The 26,599-nt window shown below is 42.7% G+C and overlaps 1 protein-coding gene across 1 annotated transcript in view; it reads right to left on the reverse strand.

The window, feature by feature from the left end:
- Window positions 1–1,497: 1,497 nt before the first annotated feature.
- Window positions 1,498–26,599, reverse strand: part of LOC137334494 (leucine-rich repeat-containing G-protein coupled receptor 4-like) — a 134,619-nt gene continuing 109,517 nt past the window's right edge. The window contains exons 9-10 of the mRNA XM_067999207.1: window positions 10,319–10,443; window positions 1,498–2,830 (exon numbers count right to left, since the gene is read on the reverse strand). Coding sequence (XP_067855308.1) covers window positions 2,292–2,830; window positions 10,319–10,443 — 664 coding nt within the window. The 3' untranslated portion in view covers window positions 1,498–2,291. The remainder of the gene's footprint in view (window positions 2,831–10,318; window positions 10,444–26,599) is intronic.

Raw genomic sequence — 26,599 nt, forward strand, 5'->3', positions numbered from 1 at the left:
CTCAGCCCTGACAGGACATAAATGAGAGGGGACCTCGTAGTAGAGTAGAATAGAAAAAGTTAACCTTATTTCAAGTTAAACCATAAATTCAGGAAAACAGGACATAGGTATAAATTGGTGAAAATCAAGTTCCGGACTGATATCAGGAAGCATTACTTCACACGACTGGGCCTATTTTGATGTGATCCTTTCCATCGGGCAGGAGGCAGGCGGAGCGAGCCAATTTGATGGTCAGGCCTCATTACCATATTTGTGGCAAGCTACCCGCACATTCCGAGCCGCTCATGGATCAGGTGCATTGGAAATCGAATGGCTCCTGCACGGTCGAGGTCTGTTTAAGTGTCGGAGGAGGCGATCCTGGAGGAAGGCTACGGAGGGTCTGGCATCCAGAGGATCGATTTTTTGTGGGGGCAGCAGGAGCAAAACTATCTGCTCAATTGTTTGGAGCAGCGTGCCCGCGGACTGCCTGTTGGTACTTGAAAATTGCGTTGCATTATTGATGTCATATGATGCCAATTTGCATTGTATAATGAGGCTCCCACCTGTTTCTGGCAGGAGCTATGGCCAACTATGCGGAGGCCCCATCCTAACAGAAATACCGTGGGAACAGGCAGTAAGTATTCCATTGCGATTTTGAGCATGTTGCCACCCCGTTCCCAACCGAAAAGTGGAATGAAAATTGGGACCAACACGGGATCAATACCTGGAACAGTCTTTCAAGTGTTGGAGGCAAAAACTCTGGAATCATTCATAAGGCAGTTAATGGAAGCTCCATAGCTAATGAAGAAGAATGAGCTAAATAGGCTGAATGACCTTCCTCGTGTACTTAACTTTGTGATTTTCCTTTACCTTTAACCCTAAGAGGCTATTCCAATTTTCTGTTATGATGCTGTAAATTACACATTTGTTTATCCAAACAGTTCGAGAGTCAATGAATTTGTTTGGATAAATGAGCATTTGATATTCAAAATTAAACACTCAGAGATTTCAACTGAGCTGAGGACCGAAATAAGGAAGGATAATTTCTTTTTTAACACATACGGTATTTAAATAAGTTTATTTTGGTGAGGTTTAATTCTTCAAACTTTGTCATAGAAAAATAGCTGTTTTTATCAATTGCTGCTTAATCACTGAACACACAATTTACTTTCTGCTGTTTGCTAAGCTTTATTAATCTGTTTAAAAGCACAAGTACCACCTACAATGTGTGCAATGTATGAATAAAGAGTCGATACATGTACAATCGAGCATATATATATATATATCGTGAACAATATTTTCCAAGGATTTGATATGATGTTTACCTCCATGAAAAACTCTGAATCTGATGTTTATTTGCAATAACAGAGGACAAAACTAAATCTCGTAAACTGTGTAACATTTAAATGCTCCAAACAGATACTGTATAATTTGATAATTAGTTGGTGACAAAATTTTCTTTTAGGAAATCTATAACTTTAGTTTTTAAATATATTTTAAATATAAATATATGGGGTTTGTGATAAATCTATTTGAAATGTGTTCTTGACCTTTTATTATTTCAGATGCCTAAATTCTTCCTATAAAGTAAAAAGGCATATTCTATTGGGTTTACTTTAAACTAAATAATACTAGTATGCACAAAATGTATTTATATTCACACTTGATCTATAGGCACACATATAACTGTCCTCTGTGTCATAAATAATGTAAATAGCATTCTAAAGGTCTTTTTATTTATTTTCCTCATCTTCCATAATTTCGTACTTCCTCCATGTTTCTTTGCTTCTGCTGTTACCATCTCTCCCTTATTTGTTGCATTGGGCAGTTTTCGTGTTTCTACCTTGTCGCTATTTTTGAGCACGCATTTGGTTTTGCTCATTGCTTGATGAAAATGGGATCAAGTTGATAAATTTTCTATGGCAACAGTGAGACATTTTCAAGCATTTTCCTTTATTGCATTGATGAATTCATTGCCTAAACTGGAAGCTGATTGTAACTTTCTAAATGTTTTGATACATTTGGTAAAAAAAATGCTACAATTCATTTTAAATATAAAACAGCAATATTTTTGTCATAGAGAAAAATCTTTAATAATGTTGCAGTGCAGATAAATTTGTTTTGTGTGGGCTGGCAACCATAAAGCATTAAAAAATCAATTTACCTTTACTTTAAATGTTGGCCCCAATTTATTTTTGGATTATTTCTTAATCACAAAAAATGAATTATTTTGTATTGTGTTAATTGCTATATCACAATTTAATGTTTGATTTTCCTGTTCTGTCCTGTTCAAACTGTAATGCTTCATTGTTTTAGGACTCAAGTTTAACTGTAAACTGATCATCACCTCTGTTTGCGATTCGGTGAGAAGCATAGTGATAAAGTGACTTTAAAGCTTCTTTCAATCTATGCAGTCTGCCCAAAGTATTTTCTTCACTTCCTAAGTCAGGCAGCTCTGGTCGTTGTGAATGTGAAGGTGAAGATAATTTAGCCATATTGTATGTCTTCAGTTTCTCTCTTTCTGCGTCCCTGGCTGATTCCTCGTTCCTTAGTTTGTCCCTCAACTTGGTATTTTTGTTCAACAGTTCATCTTTCATTTCCGCCTGTTTGTCACCTAATTGTAAATCCTTATTAAGAATTTCGAGACCTAATTCTGGTTGTATTCGAGTGGAATTCAAAACACGTACTTCAGGATGTCGAGAACGTTCCAACTGAATTAGCCTATTTTGAGCTCCATCAACATGTTTCTCTCCCGATAATGATGTAACTGTGCCAGCTTTGACTGCCTCCATTTCTTCAATAATTCTTTCTTTATCTTTTAATAAATTCTGTTTTTTGACTTCCTTTGTATCTGTAAGTAGCATTGGTAATATTCATTAATATCTATAACCTAGCTCAAAATTCCCCAAAATAAAGAAGATTCTGGAAACAACATTTTAAAAGCAGAACAAAATAATTGTTGCATACAATAGATACATTAATGTTTAAAATAATAATTAATATTGCATATATTAGGTAAATATGTTTTTAAAATAACTAATATTGCAGGCAACAGAATTAGCATTTAGAATAATAACTAATATTGCATGCAATGGGTGTGTTTATATTTGAAATAATTAATCATAGAATCATAGAAAATTTACAGAATGGCACAGAAGGAGGCCATTCAGCCCATCGTGTCTACGCTGGCTGAAAATGAGCCACCCAGCCTAATCCCACTTTCCAGCACTTGGTCCGTAGCCTTGTAGGTTACAGCACTTCAAGTGCATATCCAAGTGCTTTTTGAATGTGATGAGGGTTTCTGCCTCTACCATCCTTTCAGGCAACATCCTCGTAAATCTCCTCTGTACCCTCTCTAGTGCAATTAAATCCTTTTTGTAATGTGGTGACCAGAACTGTACGCTGTGGCCTAACTAGTGTTTTATATAGATCTAGCATAACCTCCCTGCTCTTATATTCTATGCCTCGGCTAATAAAGGAAAGTATCCTGTATGCCTTTTTAACCATTTTATCTACCTGTCCTGCTACCTTCAGAGATCTGTGAACTTACACTCCAATGTTCCTCACTTCCTCTCCACCTCTCAGTATCCTTCCATTTATTGTGTACTCCCTTGCCTTGTTTTCCCTTCCCAAATGCACGACCTGATACTTCTCCGGATTGAATTCCATTTGCCACTTTTCTGCCCACCTGACTAGTCCATTGATATCTTCCAGCAGTCTACAGCTTTCCTCCTAACTATCAACCACACGGCCAATTTTTGTAACCTCTGCAAACTTCTTAATCATGCCCCCTACATTTAAGTCCAAATCATTGATAGATACCACAAAAAGTAAGGGACCTAGTCCTGAGCTCTTCAGAACCCCCCTGGAAACAGCCTTCCAGTCACAAAAACACCCGTCGACCATCACCCTTTGCTTCCTGCCACTGAGCCAATTTTGGATCCAACTTGCCACTTTCCTTTGGATCCCATGGGATGTACTTTTTTGACCAGCCTGCCATGTGAGACCTTGTCAAAAGTCTTGCTAAAATCCATGTAGACTACATGAAATGCACTACCCTCATCGACCCTCCTTTTTACCTCCTCGAAAAATTCAACCAAGTTAGTCAGATAATTAATATTATATACAATAAGTGCATTAGTATTTAAAATAACTAATACATGGTATAAATATATTATTGTTTAAAATAATTAACATTGTTCACAGTAAATACTTTACTGTTTAAATAATAACTCATATTGCAATTAACTCATTGCAATTAGTAGGTACATTAGTGTTTAAAATAACTTATAATAACTTACATAACATGCAATAGGTTAACTAGTGTTTAAAATAATCACTAATATTGCATGCAATAGATACAATAGAGTTTATTAACTATACCTATTATATATTGAAAACAGTGGGGCCTCCATCTGGTGTAAACAGGGTGGTCATGACCTAAAAATGGCACGAGGTCACTTTCCACCCGTTTACTCTGGCGGTCCAGCCACCACCATCTTGAGTAGAGTCTTGAGAAGGGTGGCCGGAACGCCCACTTGTTTCAAGCGTAAGGCCACTTCTAATGTGCAAATTGGGGTCCCATGATGTACACAGGACCCCAATCGCAATTTTGAGCTACAAATTGGCAGGGTGTGTGCTGCTCACGTTCTGCCCTTTGGACCAACATTGAGTGGCCCCAATCAGCGGTCCCTTTGGCCGCTCAGTAAACGGCCCAAGTTTCTTTTTATCTTTTATTTTTGTGGGGCCAGGAAGAGCAGAAGTGCACCTTCTGGACCCACAGAAAACTCCATCCTACTGCCAACCTGTGCAAGGCTTCCCGCGGGATCACCTTCCCCTCCCCAAGGCTTCGACTGACTGCTGAGTCGCCTGGGAGCACCCACAGCTCACTAGCCTGGGTCTCAAAATGGCTCGAGCCTCACAGCAGTAACAACGGGCGTGCGCCAGGCGCACTCCACACATGCCCGTTATGCATCTCAAGTTAAAATTGCCCCCAGTGAGTGGTCATAACCTTCTAATGGTATGACGTCTCTAGATGGCCCTCTGATGATCTCACTATCTGAACCATTGAGTAAAGTCGGACTCCCGATAATATTATAGCCCCGATTTTAACTCGGAGCGGGAATCGGGCAGGCAGGGGCCGAGGCGGGCGGCCAGCCATCTTGATCTCGGCAGCGTGAGGCCTGGGCAATTTTAATGCCTGGGCATAATTCGCATTCACTTGTTCAGTTGTGCGCCTGAAACTAGCGGGAAGAGGCAGCTGACTGGCCCGTGGCAGCAGAATGTCAGGTGGCAGGAGGCTACTGGCGTGGACCGAAGGAACGATCCCTAGTACTCAGGCAAGCCGCGGGGAGGTAGTTTTCAGGAGGCCCTCGCGATCAGTGGCAGTGGTGGGGGAGGGGGGGGTAGTAGGGAAAGGGGAGGACTAAACTTGCCTTGTGCCTTAAAGATTCCTATGTCCACCTTTATAATGGGAACTGCCCATGCCTCAATGCCTAAATTTGTCACACTGTATTTACACCCTCCTATCAGTGGTGGTGCTCTAGTTTTGCATCTGCAACCTCCTCAGCCTGTACTGCAAAAAGACTCCGATTAAATAGAATGTACAACACAGAAACAGGCCAGTCTGCCTAACAAGTCCATGCCGGTTTATGCTCCACACGAGCCTCCCTCTCCCTACTCCCTCTAACCCTATCAGCATATCCTTCTATTCCTTTCTCCCTCATATGTTTACCTAGCTTCCACTTAAACGCGAGTTGCCTCAACTACTCCTTGTGATAGCGAGTTTCACATTCTAACCACTCTCTGGGTAAAGAAGTTTCTTCTGAATTCCCCATTGGATTTATTAGTGACTATCTTATATTTATGGCCCCTAGTTCTGGTCTCCCCCGCAAGTGGAAACATCTTCTCTACGTCGACCCTATCAAACCCTTTCATAATCTTAAAGACCTCTATCAGGCCACTCCTCAGTCTACTCTTCTAGGGAAAAGAGCCCCAGCCTGCTCAATTTTTCCTGATAGGTATAACCTCTCAGTCTGGTATCATCCTAGTAAATCTTTTTTGCACCTTCTCCAGTGCCTCTATATCCTTTTTATAATATGGAGACCAGAACTGTTCACAGTACTCCAAGTGTGGTCTATCCAAGGTTGTGTACAAGTTTAACATAACTTCTCTGCTTTTCAATTCTATCCCTCCAGGAATGAACCCCAGTGCTTGGTTTACCTTTTTATGCCCTTGTTAACCTGCGTCGCTACTTTTAGTGATTTGAGTATCTGTACCCCCAGATCCCTCTGATCCTCTATCCCATTTAGACTCTTATTATACAAGCAGTATGTGGCCCTCTTATGCTTCCTACCAAAATGTAATACATCACACTTATCTATATTGAAATTAATTTGCTAATTACACACCCATTCTGCAAGTTTATTCGTGTCTTGTATTTTGTCGCAGTCCTCCTCGAAATTAACTATACCCCCCAATTTGATGTCGTCCACAATTTTTGAAATTGTACTTCCAATTCTCGAGTCCAAATAGTTTATGTAAATGGTAAGCAACAGTGGTCCCAGCACCGATCCTTGTGGAACACCATTTCCCACCTTTTGCCAGTCTGAGTAACTACCTTTAACCCTTACTCTTTGTTTTCTGCTTTGTAGCCAGCTTGCTATCCATTCTGTTACTTGTCCCCTGACTCCACATGCTCTGACCTTAGTCATGAGTCGACTATGCAGTTCCTTATCGAAGGCCTTTGAAAGTCCAAATATATTACATCTTCTGTATTACCCTTGTCCACCCTTTCTGTTACTTCTTCAAAGAATTCAATAAGGTTGGCCAAGCATGACCTTCTCTTCTGGAATTTGTGGTGACTATTATTTATTATATTTTCAGTTTCTAGATGTTTTTCTATTACATCTTTGAGTAAGGATTCCATTATCTTTCCTACCACCAATGTTAAGCAAATTGGTCTACAGTTCCCTGGACTGGTTCTATCTCCCTTTTTAAATTTAGGAATCACATTAGCTGTCCACCAGTCCTCTGGCACTATTCCCCTTTCTAATGAATTTTTTTATATATATGTAATAGTGTCTCTGAAATCACTTTCCTAACTTCTTTTAGTATGCGCAGTTGCAATCCATCTGGACCAGGGGTCTTATCCTCTCTAAGTTTGATTAGTTTATCAATTATCTCCCCCCTTTCTATCTTAAATGTCTCTATAACTTATTTGATCTCTTCTTCTAATGTCATGGCCACCATGTTAATCTCCCATGTTAGATCACTGAAGTTTCATGAACAGGTGCAGAAAATAATCAATAAGGCTAATGGAATGCTGGCCTTTATATCTAGAGAACTAGAGTACAAGGGGGCAGAAGTTATGCTGCAGCTATACAAAACCCTGGTTGGACCGCACCTGGAGTACTGTGAGCAGTTCTGGGCACCGCACCTTCGGAAGGACATATTGGCCTTGGAGGGAGTGCAGCGTAGGTTTACTAGAATGATACCCGGACTTCAAGGGTTAAGTTACGAGGAGAAATTACACAAATTGGGGCTGTATTCTCTGGCGTTTCGAAGGTTAAGGGGTGATCTGATCGAAGTTTATGAGATATTAAGGGGAACAGATAGGGTGGATAGAGAGAAACTATTTCTGCTGGTTGAGGATTCTAGGACTAGGAGGCACAGTCTAAAAATTAGAGCCAGACCTTTCAGGAGCGAGATTAGAAAACATTTCTACACACAAAGGGTGGTAGAAGTTTGGAACTCTCTTCCGCAAACGGCAATTGATGCTCGCTCAATTGCTAAATTTAAATGTGAGATAGATAGCTTTTTGCCAACCAAAGGAATTAAGGGATATGGGCCAAAGGCAGGTATATGGAGTTGATCACAGATCAGCCATGATCTAATCAAATGACGGAGCGGGCTCGAGGAGCTGAATGGCCTACTCCTGTTCCTATGTTCCGATGTTCCCTGGTAAGTACTGAGGCAAGTAATTATTTAATATTTCTGCCATTTTTGCTGTCATTACCTGAATTTATCATGTGTTTCTCTTTATGGCCCTATCCCTATCCTGATTTTTCTTTTGTTATATTTTACTATTACTTTTTATATTCCTTGATAATTTAATTTTGTAGTTTCTCTTTGCCTTCCTAATTTGTTTTATTAACTTCTTTCCTAACCTTTTCATATTCCCTTTTGTCATCCTCTCCCTTGTTGTCTATGTACTTAGTGTATGCCTTTCTCTTTAGTTTCAATTTTGCCCTTATTTCTTTATTCATCCATGGTGTATCATTACTGGCTAGTTTGTTCTTGCCTTTTAGTGGGATATATTTCTCCTGGGCTCGATCACCCTTTTAAATGTTTCCCACTGCTGTTCTATTTCTTTGGCCTGCTTCCCAAATTGCCATAATTTTGCTGTTTATAAATAATAATATCAATTTCAAGTATTATACAAATATTGTCAATTTCAATATATGGAAGTCTTAACGCGCATCAAGGTAGATAAATCTCCGGGACCTGATGAAATGTATCCCAGGACGTTATGGGAGGAAATTGCGGGTCCCCTAGCAGAGATATTTGAATCATCCACCGCTACAGGTGAGGTGCCTGAAGATTGGAGGGTAGCAAATGTTGTGCCTTTGTTTAAGAAGGGCGGCAGGGAAAAGCCTGGGAACTACAGACCAGTGAGCCTGACATCTGTAGTGGGTAAGTTGTTAGAGGGTATTCTGAGGGACAGGATCTACAGGCATTTGGAGAGGCAGGGACTAATTAGGAACAGTCAGCATGGTTTTGTGAGAGGAAAATCATGTCTCACGAATTTGATTGAGTTTTTTGAAGGGGTAACCAAGAAGATAGATGAGGGCTGTGCAGTAGACGTGGTCTACATGGACTTCAGCAAAGCATTTGACAAGGTACCGCATGGTAGGTTGTTACATAAGGTTAAATCTCATGGGATCCAAGGTGAGGTAGCCAATTGGATACAAAATTGGCTTGACGACAGAAGACAGAGGGTGGTTGTAGAGGGTTGTTTTTCAAACTGGATGCCTGTGTCCAGCGGTGTGCCTCAGGGATCGGTGCTGGGTCCGCTGTTATTTGTTATTTATATTAATGATTTGGATGAGAATTTAGGAGGCATGGTTAGTAAGTTTGCAGATGACACCAAGATTGGTGGCATTGTGGACAGTGAAGAAGGTTATCTAGGATTGCAACGGGATCTTGATAAATTGGGCCAGTGGGCCGATGAATGGCAGATGGAGTTTAATTTAGATAAATGTGAGGTGATGCATTTTGGTAGATCGAATCGGGCCAGGACCTACTCCGTTAATGGTAGGGCGTTGGGGAGAGTTATAGAACAAAGAGATCTGGGAGTACAGATTCATAGCTCCTTGAAAGTGGACTCACAGGTGGATAGGGTGGTGAAGAAGGCATTCAGCATGCTTGGTTTCATTGGTCAGAACATTGAATGCAGGAGTTGGGATGTCTTGTTGAAGTTGTACAGGGCATTGGTGAGGCCACACTTGGAGTACTGTGTACAGTTCTGGTCACCCTATTATAGAAAGGATATTATTAAACTAGAAAGAGTGCAGAAAAGATTTACTAGGATGCTACCGGGACTTGATGGTTTGACTTACAGGGAGAGGTTAGACAGACTGGGACTTTTTTCCCTGGAGAGTAGGAGGTTAAGGGGTGATCTTATAGAAGTCTATAAAATAATGAGGGGCATAGATAAGGTCGATAGTCAAAATCTTTTCCCAAAGGTAGGGGAGTCTATAACGAGGGGGCATAGATTTAAGGTGAGAGGGGAGAGATACAAAAGGGTCCAGAGGGGCAATTTTTTCACTCAAAGGGTGGTGAGTGTCTGGAACGAGCTGCCAGAGGCAGTAGTAGAGGCGGGTACAATTTTGTCTTTTAAAAAGCATTTGGACAGTTACATGGGTAAGATGGGTATAGAGGGATATGGGCCAAGTGCAGGCAATTGGGACTAGCTTAGTGGTATAAACTGGGCGACATGGACATGTTGGGCCGAAGGGCCTGTTTCCATGTTGTAACTTCTATGATTCTATGATTCAAGCATTATACAAAATTGTATAACTTTAAAATGGGCTCTGAAATACGTCTCTATTCCCTGGTCCAACTATACCCCACCCTCCAACCCCATTTCACCTTTGTGCAACACCACAGGAGATTGAATAATAATAAATTATATTGTATGCAAAACATACATTTTACAATAATAATTAATATTGCATGTGATAAGATACATTAGTGTTTAAAGTACCCATTATTGCATGACATAGGTATTCTAGTGTTTAAAATTATAACTAATCAACAGCAGGCATAAGCAACTTACAACATTGCATCAGTGATACAGTGCAAAAAATATTCTTGCAGTTAATCTCCACTCTTCTTGTAAGAATAAGCTTGTTCAGATGTGGAAACTTGCATAAGCAGCATTTCAGAGTATGGGATATATAACTGCAGAATGAAAAATAAATAAGACTGTAGTGATACTGGTTGAAACAAACAAACCTTGAAACTGTAGCTAAATCTATCTTGTGCTTGCCTGAACAGAAAAAGTGTTTCAAATTAATTTTTCTAGAAAATATAAGTAATAAGTCTGTCGGAATAGCTGCAGGGTATGTGCTTTTTTAAACACCACCCATCGGATTGTTCATGGGTCATCTGGGGACTGGAGCACAGGTTGCGTTCTTTAGTTGCAAAAATGGAGCTGTATTTAATCTGTCCTGGCTCTTAAGTAATCAGGTATCCCCATGAGAAGTGGCCTAAACAGGCACAACAAAAGATGAATTAGAGACTATTGGCTGAGGGAGGTTTCTGTGTATCGGCAGCTGCTTGTAAATCTCCAGCCAGTGTAGGACTCCAATTTGTATATGTAAACAGCCTTACGTCCAAAACAGGCAGGCATGCTGCTTGCCCATTTTACAGGCATGCCTAAAAATTGCATCCGGTGGGCCTGGTCGTCAACAGGGCAGCTCAGCTGCTCCCCCACCCCATTTTCAACTGCCGACTGCTCATTTTTCAGACGAGAAACGGGTGACTGGCAGTTTAAAATTGCGCCCAATAATGTTTCTGAAGGATATCCATTGTTGCTTGACACATTTATCCTTGAGTACTGACTCCAATCTATGTTTGCAAGCTAGACCCTCATATCCCTGACGTTTGCCAGTGTTAAGTCGTGTACTACGTTTTAGTTATGTGCATGCAGCTCATTCACTTAAACCTTCACAATCACCAGAAACAGGAAACTTTCACTCATTGAAACTGGGCTGAATTCTAATTTCTATCTCTTCCATTTTATAAGTTTCTTCACTGTACTGATTGTAGATATCCTCAACCCTTTTAAAGTTTGAAACAATCCACTGTTGGTTTTGGGTTGTGAGTATGTGCTTATTTGCTACAAGATACAAAAGCTCTGTTGAAAACGATCCAACATTGCAAAAAATTAGCTGATACGACTGTGTAAATCAATCATGTGTGCTTTTATTGGCCCCAAAATTCCAGTAAGGTGGCAGGGTGTAATTTAGGGTGGAACCCAGATCTGCCGGCGTTCTTCCATTTGCATCGTGCAGTCCAAATTCCAGTTGGGGGAGGTTGGGCAAGTCTTTCATCCACCCTCCCCAAGTCCACTGACAACTCTGAGGGCATGTCTGGGGAACTCCCCAGGCTACCCTAAGAATTCTGCCCATCACATTTCCATAGGCCCAGCAGGACCTGTGCCAACTGACTGACTGGCATAGATTCCGTACTGGGCCTGCCAAAGATCCCAAAAGATTCACTTGGCCTTTTTTCTTCGAAGAACGCAAGAAAACTTTTTGCAATCTTTTTCCAGTCTCTTAACAGCCTCTGGTTTCGCCATCGAAGCAGCTTCTGTTACACCCGTACAGGCGCAGGCTGCTCATTCCAGCTATTTAAATGACCAATTCCTTGTGATTTGGGAGTCTATGGCATTTGCCATTGCTGGCTGGGTGTCTTGCTCTGCCGCACTTCCAGAGGCAGAGCATGTACCCCAGAATTTCAGGCCATTGTTTTCTTGGGAATATTTAGGCATAAATATTTATTCTATTTGCTTTTAGTTCTTTGGCCCAACAAACAGGAGTCATTTAAAAAAAATAGTACTTCCAGTGTTTTAATGTTTTATCAAAGTTGTGTAAGGGAGGGCTTTTCATCATGATTCAGCAGTCAGCCATATACATAAAGCTTTGCCTCGTACCAAACACTGAAACAAAGCTAAAAGCAGCAAACAGGTTCCCCATTGGCTCAGTGAGTCTGTCTAGTGAGTAGCTGAGCCACAGAGAGTAGAAAGATCCCTGGCTCAATCCTTGATCTGTACTGAGTTAGTTATCTTGGCTGGGTCGAGGTAGGGACTTTGAGCTCATGAGTTAGGGAAGGGAAAATCAATCAGGATTCCCACTTCTATCCAGTGATCATTGCTGGAAGTGCACTATGCACACATTGGGAGAGGACAGTATTGGCTTGGCTGTGATGCTCTATGTAGTACAATGGGCTTTGAACAATCCTGGTAAAGGCTCAGAGGTAAATACTCTTACTTAATCTGAGTTTACTGTACCGTCACCACTGAAGTGGCTGCTCAAAAGCGCTGATGTGGCTGCTCAGAGGCAGTGCTTTCAGCTAATTGGAAGAGCTGATCTCACATTAGAAATTGTAAGCCCTGACTGGAGCATAAAACCTGCTGATGCAAAGCTCTGTCAATTAAGGTAGACTTTTAAAGTAAATTTTAGTGGCCTGCTCTACCATCATTCACATTTTAATGATTGAAAGCATTGACTAACTTGTGAGCTATTTTTACTTATTAAATATCACAATGGTAACGAGCAGTCAGTGAGCAGTGCATTAGGGATATGTCTGGTTGCCATACAAGGATCCCTGCCTTCCCCAGCTGCACAGTGATGCAAGCAGGCAGTGAAAATACTGCTCCTGCCTGCATCGCTGCAAAATTAAAGCTGACACTGCATCCTTCAAAGATGTTAACTTTCCAAGTACACATCGCTACCGTTTAAAGGGCAATCGCAGGCAGCTGCCCATGATTTTTTGACATCCTCACTGCCAGCGAAAAATTACTCCATAAATGTATTTCTTTAAGTCTTCATCCTGCTTGACTGTAAGGGCTGTAATTGTGCTTCTTTTTCTTTTTCCCTTAAGGAGGTGAGGTTGTCCTAGGTTCTAATGTCAATGGAGCCATTTGGCTTAAGCATGCTTTTGATAAGCCCACCTTTTGCTTTCTCTCATTCGCCAGCAAAAAAAAACAACAGAAGTGTTAAACTGAAGCTAAGAATTAACCGCACAATGATGAAGTCCCTGGGGTGGCAAAGCAAAAAATTACAATTTCATTCCGTCAGTATCGACTATGACAGATTTCATAGGCCTGATTTTTATTTTCATTCAACACTATATAGGACCCTTACAAAAATATATGGGATCATAGAACCACATGACAGCTATTAGAGTTTTTAGATCATCTACAGTTCTTTCATTTGTTTATTTTATATTTTTTGTCTCTCTTCTTCCTTAATCTCACAGTGTTACAATCATATGGGGGAAATAAGATTACAGCAGATAGTGCTGTTTGAAGAGGTATCACCTTAGGCTGATTGTCTACCTTCTGTACTTTAATTTCTGTGATTCATCCCCATTTTAGAATGTAGATGTGCAACTTACTTTCTGTCTCTTGCTAATGTCACTCTGTACATAGAAGAGTTATGTACTTACTCCCTAAAGCACCTGTTTTCTGTTCGCACAATGATTCATCAGAGATTAGCAATTCACCATATAAGGAATCATGACCACAGACCTGCCTTCCACCGCCTTCATGATTACCCTCGTACCACATTATTTTGTAAAAATATGATAATGCTCTTTAATAATGAAGTTGTTGGTGGCTTCACATTTATTGGGATGGAAAAGAATGGCTCTAAAAACAAAAATGTAAATTATTTACAGATTATTTACTGAATCTGAGAAAGAAACAATGATTATGGCAAATATTATTCCATGCAGATCAGGTCTTTCCCATCTCCAAAGATGTGACAGACTCTCTCTCTAATAATACCCCAGCAACATGTCTCAGAAGGTGGAGCAAACATATACAGTGACAAGGCTCAGTTGAGCACTGAAATGAAAACTGGCTAGCCAAGTTGAAGGTGTAGAGAACAGAAAAAATGCAAAGTAAGGTCAAAGCAGCTCATTTACATAGCTCTTTCATAATAACTATGCGTAGAGGTCAAGATAACTGCGGATGAGGCAGTGCCTCCAGTGGAATGGTCCTTAATAAGGATTCAACAAGATTTGTTTGCTAGTGAATAGCAAAATAAAATATTCTCCATTTTGAATGTATCCACTTAATGAGGTGACCCACTGTTCCTACTTGTATAAACACATAGCTGACCAGAAGAGTGAAAGAGTTTGGTTGTATCAAAGCATAATAATGCTCTGTAAATACTTTGCTTTTCAATTTGAAAACATGTGTTTTGAGGTATAATAAAAGTAACAGGATCGATTACTTGAGCTGGAATGCAAAACCAACCAAACTAAGATCCAGGAAAGGAAGCATTAACCTAATAGGATAGAGAAATACTATACAACTACAACTTGCAAAAGCTTGGTCAAAGAGGTAGGTTTTAAGAAGCGACTTAAAAGAGGAGGGAGGTAAAAAGGTGGAGAGGTTTAGGGAGGGAATTTCAGAGCTTAGGGCCTAGGCAGCTGAAGATACGGCCGCCAATGACAGAACAATTAAAATCGGGGCTGCACAAGAGGCCAGAATTGGAGGAACGCAGAGATTTCAGAACGTTGTAGGGCTGGAGGAAGTTACAGAGATAGGGAGGGGCGAGGCCATGGAGGGATTTGCAAACAAGGATGAGAATTTTAAAATCGAAGCATTCCCAGTCCGGGAGCCAATGTAGGTTACCTCTAAAGAATCAAATCACTAAAAATTCTATTTTCGCGAGAGGATGGATCTTGCCAGTCACAGCTGATAAGGTGCCAAAGGCTGATCCATTACTATATCGTTGTTCTCCTCCTGTGCCTATAACCAACCACTACTGAGTTTTCCCTGCACATCACACTAGAGCTGTCGCAGGACCAGCTCAACTCCCTAAACTAGCCAGTGCTGAGGACATAAAGCTGAGTCCACAGAAGTGAACAGTGTCCACAGAATTGCTGTAGAATCCAATCTCAGCCAAATGGGAGAACATTGCAGTGGTTCTCAATTATCCTGAAGAGATACATACATCCTTCAAGATCACTATTGTTGTCCCGGGAATTCTTTCCTACCTTTTTAGATGATCCTGCCCAGTTCAGGCCAAAACATTTTACAGAATACCAGAGGGAAAGAAATGCTTTAGTAACTCTGGGGTTGAAACTGGTCTTCGCCAGTAGAGTGAATCAGCATCTTGTTTTACACTGCGCCCTAATTTATTTTCCATTGGAGTCAATGCAAAAGAAATTCACGCATGGTGTAAAACGGGCTACCGATTCGCTATTGCCCATTTCGAGTGACCGCCGAAGACCAAAACTACCTTTTTTAAAAAAATTCGTTCACAGGATGTGGGCGTCGCTGGCGAGGCCAGCATTTATTGCCCATCCCTAATTGCCCTTGAGAAGGTGTGCAGCAACATTGTAAGTGTGTTCATGAAGATTACCTCAGGTTAGTACCTATAGCAAAATCGTAACTACAATCAAAAAGAACACTTATGATTTTGCTGGAAATAATGACCAGAAGAAATCATCGTGAATACATTTATGATGCGCCTCCACATAGCAACCAAAGCAATTATTCCTCATTTTTTGTATTTTGAAGAGCAGCATGGATGTGGTCGTTAACAAAATAAATGCATTCCCCCATTCATGCTTTTATGGCCTGTGAAAGCCACTCACAATATACGGTAATAAATTCAAAACAAACAATCAAGAATGAAGGTAACATGGCTAACTTTCTGACACAAGACAGCAGCTCTGCTGATAACTTAGAAAATAAATTGATTCATTCACCTGGGAAAATGTCTTTTATATGGTAACAAAAATCATGTGGTGGGCATCATAAGGACATCAACAAGTACAGTATGAAATAAATAAGACTATTAAACTCACCAAATTTAATAATTTGTTGAGTGACAGTCTCATTTCCATCCTCAATATTGATTGCGAGCTGCTGCCATAGCATTTAAGACCAGGCTGAAAGAAGCTATGTGCACCCACTAACTAGGGTACAAATTGGTATGCGTTGCACCCGTTTTTCAGGTGCAAAACGGGTGCAAGGCATACCAATTTAGCAGTGGCATGACCTGTGCCCAATGTGCGCAGGTGTTGGTCCCACTCCCAAATTCGTGAAGCCAATTTTTTTAGGCGTTCCGGGAGGATACCTCAAACAGGCATTAGGCTCCATGCATATGTAAATTAGAGGCCTAACACCTGTTAATGAACCCCTTTGACAAGTTTGGCATTGATGAGTGGGGCAGATGTCAAGATTCTTCAGTGGCCCCCCGCCAACCAAAGGAATCCACAACTCTGCACAATCTGTGCCCCTTTAGCCTGCTCCAACAACTCCCCCCACCGCCACACTCCCAGTGTTTACCTGAGGGCCACTTCCAGCAATGCAGGCGGCCTGAAATTGACAGGTCTTGTCGGGCAATCTGCCTGTGGAGGCACGGCCCAATTGTTCAGATGAGATCCTAAGACCAATTTCCATCAATCCTCGGGCCCCTTACTTTGGACGTGCGTTGCCTCCGCAGCACCAAGTCTGGGCCCTAAAACACCCACTTATTTAGATCAGATCCATTTGAAAGTATATTTGCTGGCCATCCTCAAATAATTGATAAATATAATGCACAAACTGCTGCTGGTTGGGAACACTAAGCTTGATATCAAATGGGAAAAAACATTTGCACGTTTTAAAAAAATTTTACTTCAAATGCAAATCAGAAAGAACTTTACCTTAGGTTCAGATCGAATAGTACTCCTGCAAGAGCATAACTTGCAAATACTTTGATATCTCCACCAAGTTACTGCCCAGGAGGCAAAGTTGAAAATTACCCCCAAGGTTGTTTTTCTGAGTAATAATGTTCAAAATAGCCATAATTCCATTTATCACGTGGCAGTAAAATCAATACAAAAATTACTAGCACTCAAAATATTAGCCCCTCTGTTCTTCATAACATATGCTTTAGTTGCCATTAAATATGATATAGATTTATGTGTCTAAATAATTGGATCTATAATTTATGCATATCTTATTTGTGAAGACTGATGTGAAGGATTCATTTAAGACTTATTTCTATTTATCTTCTGTTATAAAGCATTTACCTGGTCTTTAACACTTTGGGGTATATTTTTCTTTTGGTAAAAATGGAAATCATCGTGTTTCTGGTTGTTTTTGACATCCATTATTCCAAATAGTGGCACATTTGTCCGATAGGAATTTGCCTATTAGAAACTGTCAATCAGCAAGTACCTGCAACGATGGTCAGTTTCAACATCTTAAGTGGCTAACGAGCTGCTCAAGCACAACTCAAAGTAAATCTTACCAATATATTCCTTTGTGCATTAGTTTTAACAAATCTGTAAAAGTATATACGGATTCTTTAAAATTGACCGCATCCTGTTTGACCCCGAGCTGAGTTTCCAACCCCATAATGTCTCTATCACAAAGATCGCCTACTTCCACCTCCACAACATCACCCGTCTCCTCCCATACCTCAGCCAGTCTGCCACTGAAACCCTCATTCATGCCTTCAATTCAATTCCTCCGATACTCCCCCTGACTGGCCTCCCACCCTCCATAAACTTAAGCTCGTGCAAAATTTTGCTATCCATATCCAATTCCACACCAAGTCACGTTCACCCATCACATCTGTCCTAACTGATCTACATTGGTTCCCAGTTCCCCAAACCCTCAAATTTAAAATTCTCAATCCCAGGAACGTATCCTTGACTTTCTGGGTATCTGCAAATAATGTGGCATGTTGGGCAGTCAAGAAACGTCTTGGGGAATCTGGCATTGATCTGCAATATCTGGTGCAAGTAGTGACACACAAGATGAACACTGACAAAACAAAAGTTCTTGTAGTTTGTGTATGGGACACTCCTGTATGCTGGAGCACACAAGGCTTTACGACTACCATCATTGACACCTTGGCCTTTAGGGAATCCTGCCATTCTATAAGCCCGGCTGTAGTGCTGAAGACCTGTGCTCCAGATTTAGTCAAACCCCTAGACTAGGTGTTCCAGTACAGCTACAACACTGGTATCTACCAATGGAAAATTGTCCAAGTATGTCCAGTCTACAAAAAGCAGTACAAATCCAACCCGGACAATTAAAGCCCTATCAGCCTACTCTCAATCATCAGCAAAGTGATGGAAGGAATGGTCAACAGTGCTATCAAGCGGCACTTACTTACCAATAACCTGCTCACCACTGCTCAGTTTGGGTCCAGAACCACTCGGCTCCAGACCTCATTACAGCCTTGATCCAAATATGGACACCAGCTGAATCACAGAGGGGAGGTGAGAGTACTCTGCCCTTGACATCAAGTTAGCATTTGAACACCAAAGAGCCCTAGTAAAACTGAAGTCATTGGAGAATGGGTGAAACTCTCCAGTGGCTGGAGTCATAGCTGGCACAAAGAAAGATCGTTGTAGTTGTTGAAGGCAACCCAGGGCTTTGCAGCAGGAGATCCTCAGGGCAGTATCCTAGGCCCAACTATCTTCAGCTGCCTAACCAATGACCTTCCCTCCATATTAAGGTCAGAAGTGGGGCTGTTCGCTGATATTTGCACTGTATTCAGCTCCATTCGCAATTCCTCAGCTAACGAAGCAATCCATACCCGCACGCAGCAAGACCTGGACAACATCCAGGTTTAGGCTGATAAGTGGCAAATAACATTTGCACCACACAAGTTCCACGCAATGGCTATCTCCCACATGACAGAGCATAATCACCTCCCCTTGATATTCAATGTCTTTACCACTGCCAAGGCAACCACTAGCAACATCTCGGGGATCACCACTGACTAGAAACTCAACTGGACCAGACACATAAATGCCATACTACAGCAGGTCAGAGGTATTCTGAGGTGAGTGGCTCACATCCTGACTCCCCGAAGTCTCTCCACCACCGACAAGGCATATCAGGTGTGTGATGGAATACTCTCCACTTGCTTGGATGGGTGCAATAGCAACAACACTCAAGAAGCTCGACATCATCCAAAACAAAGCAGTCCGTTTGATCAGTACCCCGTCCACTAGCCTAATTATCCACCATCAGTGTACCGTGGCTGAAGTGTGTACTATCTACAGGATGCACTACAGCAACTCATCAAAGCTTCTTCAGCAGCACCTTCCAAACCTGCTACCTCCACTACCTAGAAGGTCATGGGCAGCAGGTGTATGGGAACACCATCATCTCCAAGTTCCCCTCCAAGTCACACACCATCCTGACTTGGACTTACATTGGCATTCCTTCATCGCCGCTGGGTTAAAATCCTGGAACTCCCTACCTAACAGCAGTGGAGGAACACCTTCACCACATGGACTGCATAGGTCTAAGAAGAAGGCCCACCAACATGTTCTCAGGGCTACTAGGCATGGGCAATATATGCCAGCGATGCTCACATCCCAAGAATGAATTTTTTTAAAAAGGTGGCTGAACAGGTCCACTCAGGCCCTGGTTGCAACCCTGAACGAAGTTTAATGATCTGGCCGGGGATACAAAGGTAAGTCTCCCAACTCACATTACTCTTACTCTCTACTTAGCTCTGCATCACCTGTAAACCCAGCACCCACAAACCTCCTTTTGCCTGCTTCCCATCACTTTCCTCCTCCAATCACAGCTGCACACTTCACTGAATCGCTTTCTGCTGCTTCTGGCAAACACTGCACTTCGCACTGACGTCTCTCATTTCCTCACACCTATGCCATCTGTCATGCATCATCAACACTATTCTACCCTGATACAACATCCTCACAGCCTTTCACCAGCCCACACACTAATACACTCTCTTTCTTCTTGCAGGAGAAGCTAGCACACAATATCAGGCAGCAGGTGCAGACAAAAGGAGGGCCACCGTCCATCCACATCCTGTCCCCCATTAGAAGAGGCGGCCTTGGAAATAGAGGCAGGGCACATTAAGGGTGTCGCAACTGGTGAGGCTGGAGGATACGCACTGCAGGGTGTTTGGCTACCTTACCCACTTTTCCTTACCTTACTGAAATCTCTCCCTCACAAATTCTGCATGATGCAGTGGTGCTGCTTTGAGTCTGTCTCTACTAACGCTTGCCACTAACAGCTAACCCTTGTCCCTCTTTTCCCTTTCCAGGTCAGTCAGAAGTAGATGCAGCAGAGGAAGAGCAGGACCTGCCTTCCGGAGTCTCATGCTCAGAAATCAGCACCCCACATAGTTCATAGGGTCAGTTAGAGAGATCTGTACTGGGAGATTTGCTGAGCACAAGTGAACAGGAACAAAGGCAAAGGGATAGAATGGTCCAGGAACCAGCTTGCAACCAACCAAGGTTGCAACCTGGCCCTGCTGCAGAGGGCTCAGATGCTGACTTCAATGACCCAGCCTAAAAAGGAAGACTGATGGATGTGCACCACCAACTGCTCAGTGCACTGGACTACCTGCCAGGGAGCCTGCGCACAATGTCAAAGAGTATTGAAGAGTGCAGCTCCAACTTGTGTAGGTATTTGTGCAGGGTACGGAAACAATACAGGCAACCATAGAGTGTGTGGTCAGCTCTACGAACACTGCAGCGGGGCCCTCAGTTGCTCACCTGGTAACAGCTCTGGCAGGTTTGATGGAAGCTTAGACTGCTGCCATATTGGCAATATCTCCTCCGACTTTTAAAGTATGAAGAAGAGCATGGATAGGGGCTTCCAAAGAGTCACATCACTCCTGTTGCGCAGAGCAATGGGAGTACTGAGGTGCAGACCCATGAGTGTGATGGTGGTGCCATGGGAGAGGGACATTTTGTCCTCTCTCAGGGTGACAGCACGCCTGCTCTCCATCAGCCCCTCAATCGGCGCCTGTGTAGGTGCCAGACAGCCCTGGTCCACACCAAGATGCTGCAGTCTGCAGCCAGGCCCTCTGATGGTGTCCTACATTACAGCTAAGAGAGTGTCCAGATTTGTGCTGGTAATAGCCAGGCCCTTTAAGGCCACAGCTCCTTGAGGTTGCCCACTATGGCCTTCTAAAGTGCCCTCAGCAGCCTTCCAACTTCCATGCTGTAGCAACTAGGGTAGCATCTCGTTGAAGCATCAGATTAGGCAAAAGAGCACTTAAGACAGGCACTAGGGCCCCGATTTTCAAATGAAATTGCGGGTGCGTGGGGGTGGAGGCGGGGGGGGTTGCTGCGAAAATCAGTAAAATCCCAATTAAAGCCGACGGGATGATAGTTAAAGAACCAATTGTACCTCATTTTGCAAATGAACCTACATTTTAGAAGTAGGGGGCACAGTCTAAAAATTAGAGCCAGACCTTTCAGGAGTGAGATCAGAAAACATTTCTACACACAAAGGGTGGTAGAAGTTTGGAACGCTCTTCCGCAAATGGCAATTGATACTAGCTCAATTGCTAAATTTAAATGTGAGATAGATAGCTTTTTGGCAACCAAAGGTATTAAGGGATATGGGCCAAAGGCAGGTATATGGAGTTAGATCACAGATCAGCCATGATCTTATCAAATGGCGGAGCAGGCATGAGAGGCTGAATGGCCTACTCCTGTTCCTCTGTTCCTATGTTCATTGAGGTACTTAGGGTATTTTATTTCTGACCTAGGAGATAGTTAAATCGATTTTTAACTAACCTGGGCAGCTTTCCCACGGTTTCCAATTCACTCCTGGTAAAACCAGGCGTGAAGGGCCGGATCAGGCAAAAATAAACAAAATAAATTAAATAAAAAACCATTGCACAAAGTTAAAAAACAAATTAAACCTACCTTTCCACCGATGTCCCCTGCACCCCCCTGCGCCGATGTCCCCCTCTCCAATGTCGCTCTCAGCCCCCGATTTCTCCCTCTCCCTACTCCGATCTCCCCCTCTCCCCTCCATGATCTCCCCCTCTCTCCCCCACCTCCAATCTACCCCTCTCTCTCCCACCTCCAATCTGCCCCCGATCTTCAGCACCCTCCACTCTCTGTTCCAGCACTGGATGACATCTCTCTCTCTCTCTTCCTCCCACCCCCTTCGGCGTTGCAGCTCCTGTTAGCAGCCAGCCTATCAATCATGCTGGCTGCTGGGCGCGAAACCGGGAAACAACTTTAATCACCATCCATTACATCGCAATCGCGTCGGAAAAGGTCAGTTTTTTTTAAAACTCGGGTTTGCCACGTGCATCTTCACCCTCACGCTGCCATCCCGCCACCCTTTTAAAATTGAGCCCAAGGGGTTTGCAGTAGAGTGATTTCCAGTGTTCAAATGTGTTTTTCACATTTCTCAAATGAACTGTTCTGAAGCAGTTTATTGTTGTTTAGTTTCTTTACATTGGTGTTTGTTTGACCATGCCAAGTGATGCCATTCCAAAACCTTTGCAGATGTAGAATTTTAGGGCATTCATCTGAAGGGTGTAAGGACTGGGTGTGATGGTAGGAGGGACTGTTGGTGGAGGGGGTTGGGGGTGGGAGGGGACGGGGAGAAGGATAATTCAACTGAAGCATTCATCAATGATTTGCTGCTGTAGAGCTCTGGCAGCTGGCAGGTTTGGCGGCCCTTGCTCTTCCTGTTCATCCGCAGATTCCTGCTGATCTGCATCCTCCGACCCCTCCACTTCTTCTTCCCGAGGGCAACATTATGAAGCATGCTGTATACCACCACAAATCTGGAGACTCTCTCAGGGCTGTAATGTAGGACACCCCCAGACCTATCCAGGCAGTGGAACCTTTGTTTAAGAGTACCAATCATTTGCTCAATCAGAGCTCTGCTCGAGATGTGACATTCATTGTACAGGTCCTCGGTGCTTGTGCTCGGACTCCTGATGTGTCACAAGCCACGTACTCAGGGCATACCCAAGCGGCCAGTCGAACACCGATGGTTTGGGTGGAACAAAGTGGGTGATTGAGGACTAGTGCATGATAAAGGCATCAAGACAACTGCGAGGAAACTGGCACAGACCTGCATGATACGTTACCTGTCATCACACACCAGCTGAATGTTGAGTTTGTAGAAGCCCTTCCTGTTTAGGAATAATTCAGGGTCTTCATATGGAGCACACAGGCTATGTGGGTGCAGTCAATGATGCCTTGTATCTGTGGGAAGCCTGCTATTCTGGTAAAGCCCATGGCTCTTTCTTCTTGCTTCTTTGCCTCCATGGGGAAATGTATGAATTCATTGTGCTTAGCGAGGGGTATATTCATCACCTGCTTGCTGCAGCAATGCACTGCAAATTGACTAACGTTGCTAATATCACCTGTTTCAGCCTGAAAAGACCACGAGGCATAGAAAGTCAGGGCCGCAGTCACCTTCAGACCCACAGGCAATGTGTGTGCGACCTAGTGCTGGACTGCAGTTGGTGCTGCAACAGGTGACATATCTCTGTCACGGCCACCCTGCTGAAGCAGTCAATGGACACACTGCTCCATAATATTGTGCAGGTAAGATTTTCTGTTCTTGTACATAGGCATGGTGTAAGGCCTCCTACAACCTCCCCTCCCAGGAGCTGCAGGTCTCTGTACTGTGAATTGCTCCTCCTCATCCACCAGCCCCAATGACAGACCAAGCAGCACACCAATATTGGCAGAGTATAAATTTATGCAAAATTCCCCGCAAACAATGTATCCCACAACTCCATGAAGTCACTGTCTTAAACTTTTAATCTCGGTTAGAACAGCCAAAAAAAGCCTAAAAGCCCATTATAAGTCTGAATGCAGCTGAGGATATCTTTAAATAACATTGATGCAGCCTCCTTCCCAAACGCATCCAGTGCTCCCACAGTTCAATTTGGTAAAAGGGTCTTTAAACAGGCACAAGACCCTAATTTTTATATATTCATGAGGCCCCTGCTGCTTTCAGGCAATCGCCCTGGACGACTAAAAGTCACCCGATCCAATATGGCGTCCAGCTCTTACAGGGTAGATTGGGCATGGGAGATCGCAACCTAAAATTTACAAGCCCAACGACAATTCTACGACCATGAAACAGATCCCCTTTAAGTCACAAGACTAGAAAGGTTCAGAAAGAAAATACATTAGGACCAAATCCAGGTCCCATATATGCAGTGTTGAAAGTATTACAAGAGCTACATTTTCAGTCACTTCTCAAAGCAATAGATAAATTTAAGTTACTCCACTGAGCTTTCATCAGAGGGGAGGGAAAGACCGAAACAGCTGAAATGTACATTCACATAAAGCTTAATTTCAAGCACAGATTGCAAAACTGCTCAGATTAAATCTCACATGATTAATTATCTGGCATGTACAAAATATTTTCAATTGTAAGCCTTATTAAAGTATTATTTTTTTAGATCCCATCAAGGTCTCAGCTACCATGGTGGGACTTTAGTTAAAATCTCTTTCATTAATCAAGCAAAACCCATTTAAGCTGGCGGCAAAATTAGGCTAATAGCACTCAGCTACTCACCATGTTTAGTTGAAAGCATGAATACACACATAGAAATACATCGAAGTTATAACAGGCCATTCAACCCAATGTGTGGTTGAGGGTAAGCATATCGGTGTTTACCCTCAACGCAAGCAAATAGTCCTAATCACATTTACCCACCCTGTTACCATATCCCATCATACCCTTTTCCATCATCCACCTATCCAATCTGATCTTGAATGACATAGTATCTGCCTCATCCACTAACCCTGGAAGCTTCACAAATCTCTGAGTAAAGACGTTTCTCCTGCCCTCTGTTCTAAATCTTCGATTAATCTTCTGTCTATGACGTCTTGTTCTTGATAGAATCATGAAATCATAGAAAGGTTACAGCATGGAAGGAGGCCATTGGGCCCATTGAGTCATCGCCGGCTCTTATGCAAGAGCAATCCAGCTAGTCCCACTCCACTGCCTTAGCCCGGAGCCCTGCAATTTTTTTACTTTCAGGTACTTATCCAGTTCCCTTTTGAAGGCCATGATTGAATCTGCTTCCACCACCCCCTCGGGCAGTGCATTCCAGATCATAACCACTCACTGTGTAAAAAGGTTTTCTCTCATGTCACCTTTAGTTCCTGTGCCAATTACCTTAAATCTATGCCCTCTGGTTCTTGACCCTTCTGCCAATGGGAACAGTTTCTCTCTATCGACTCTGTCCAGACCCTTCATGATTTTGAATACCTCTATCAAATCTCCTCGCAACCTTCTCTGTTCCAATGAGAACATTCCCAGCTTTTCCAGTCTATCCACATAACTAAAGTCCCTCATCCCTGGAATCATTCTAGTAAATCTCTTCTGCACCCTCTCTAAGGCCTTCACATCTTTCCTAAAGTGCGGTGCCCAAAACTGGACACAATATGCCAGTTGTGGCCAAACCGGTGTGTTATAAAGGTTCATCATGACTTCCTTACTTTTGTACTCTATTCCTCTATTTATAAATGATGTGGAGATGCCGGTGATGGACTGGGGTTGACAATTGTAAACAATTTTACAACACCAAGTTATAGTCCAGCAATTTTATTTTAAATTCACAAGCTTTCGGAGACTTCCTCCTTCCTCAGGTAAATGTTTATAAAGCCCAGGATCCAGTATGCTTTTTTAACCACTTTCTCAACCTGCCCTGCCACCTTCAATGATTTGTGCACATATACGCCCCGAACTCTCTGTTACTGTACCCCTTTTAGAGTTGTGCTCTCTAGTTTATATTGCCTCTCCTCGTTCTTCCTACCGAAATGTATCACTTTGCATTTTTCTGCGTTAAATTTCATCTGCCACGTGTCTGCCCATGCCATCAGCATGTCTATATACTCTTGAAGTCTATCACTATCCTCCTCACTGTTTACTACCTTTCCGAGTTTTATGTCATCTGCAAATTTAGAAATTGTGCCCTGTACAACCAAGTCCAAGTCATTAATATACATCAAGAAAAGCAGTGGTCCCAGCACTGACCTTTGGGGAACACCACCGTGCACCTCCCTCCAGTCCGAAAAAACAACCGTTCACCACTACTCTCTGTTTCCTGTCCCTTAGCCAATTCTGTATCCATGTTGCTACTGCCCCCTATATTCCCTGGGCCGCAATCTTGATGATAAGCCTACCTTGCGGCACTTTATCAAACGTCTTTTGAAAGTCCATATACACCACATCAACTGCATTGCCCTCATCGACCCTCTCTGTTATCTCATCAAAAAATTCTATTAGGTTAGTTAAACACGATTTGCCTTTAACAAATCCGCGTTGGCTTTCCCTAATCAATCCACCCTCATCCAAATGACTGTTAATTCTGTCTCAGATTATCGTTTCTAAAAGTTTCCCCACCACTGAGGTTAAACTGACTGGCCTATAGTTGCTGGGTATAACCTTTTTTGAACAAGGGTGTAACATTTGCAATTCGCCAGTCCTCTGACACCACCCCCGTATCTAAGGATGTTTGGAAGATTATGGCCAGTACCTCCGCAATTTCCACCCTTACTTCCCTCAGCAACATAGGATATATCCCATCCGGATTGGGTG

This window comes from Heptranchias perlo, chromosome 2, assembly GCF_035084215.1.
Source record: "Heptranchias perlo isolate sHepPer1 chromosome 2, sHepPer1.hap1, whole genome shotgun sequence".
Taxonomy (NCBI): domain Eukaryota; kingdom Metazoa; phylum Chordata; class Chondrichthyes; order Hexanchiformes; family Hexanchidae; genus Heptranchias; species Heptranchias perlo.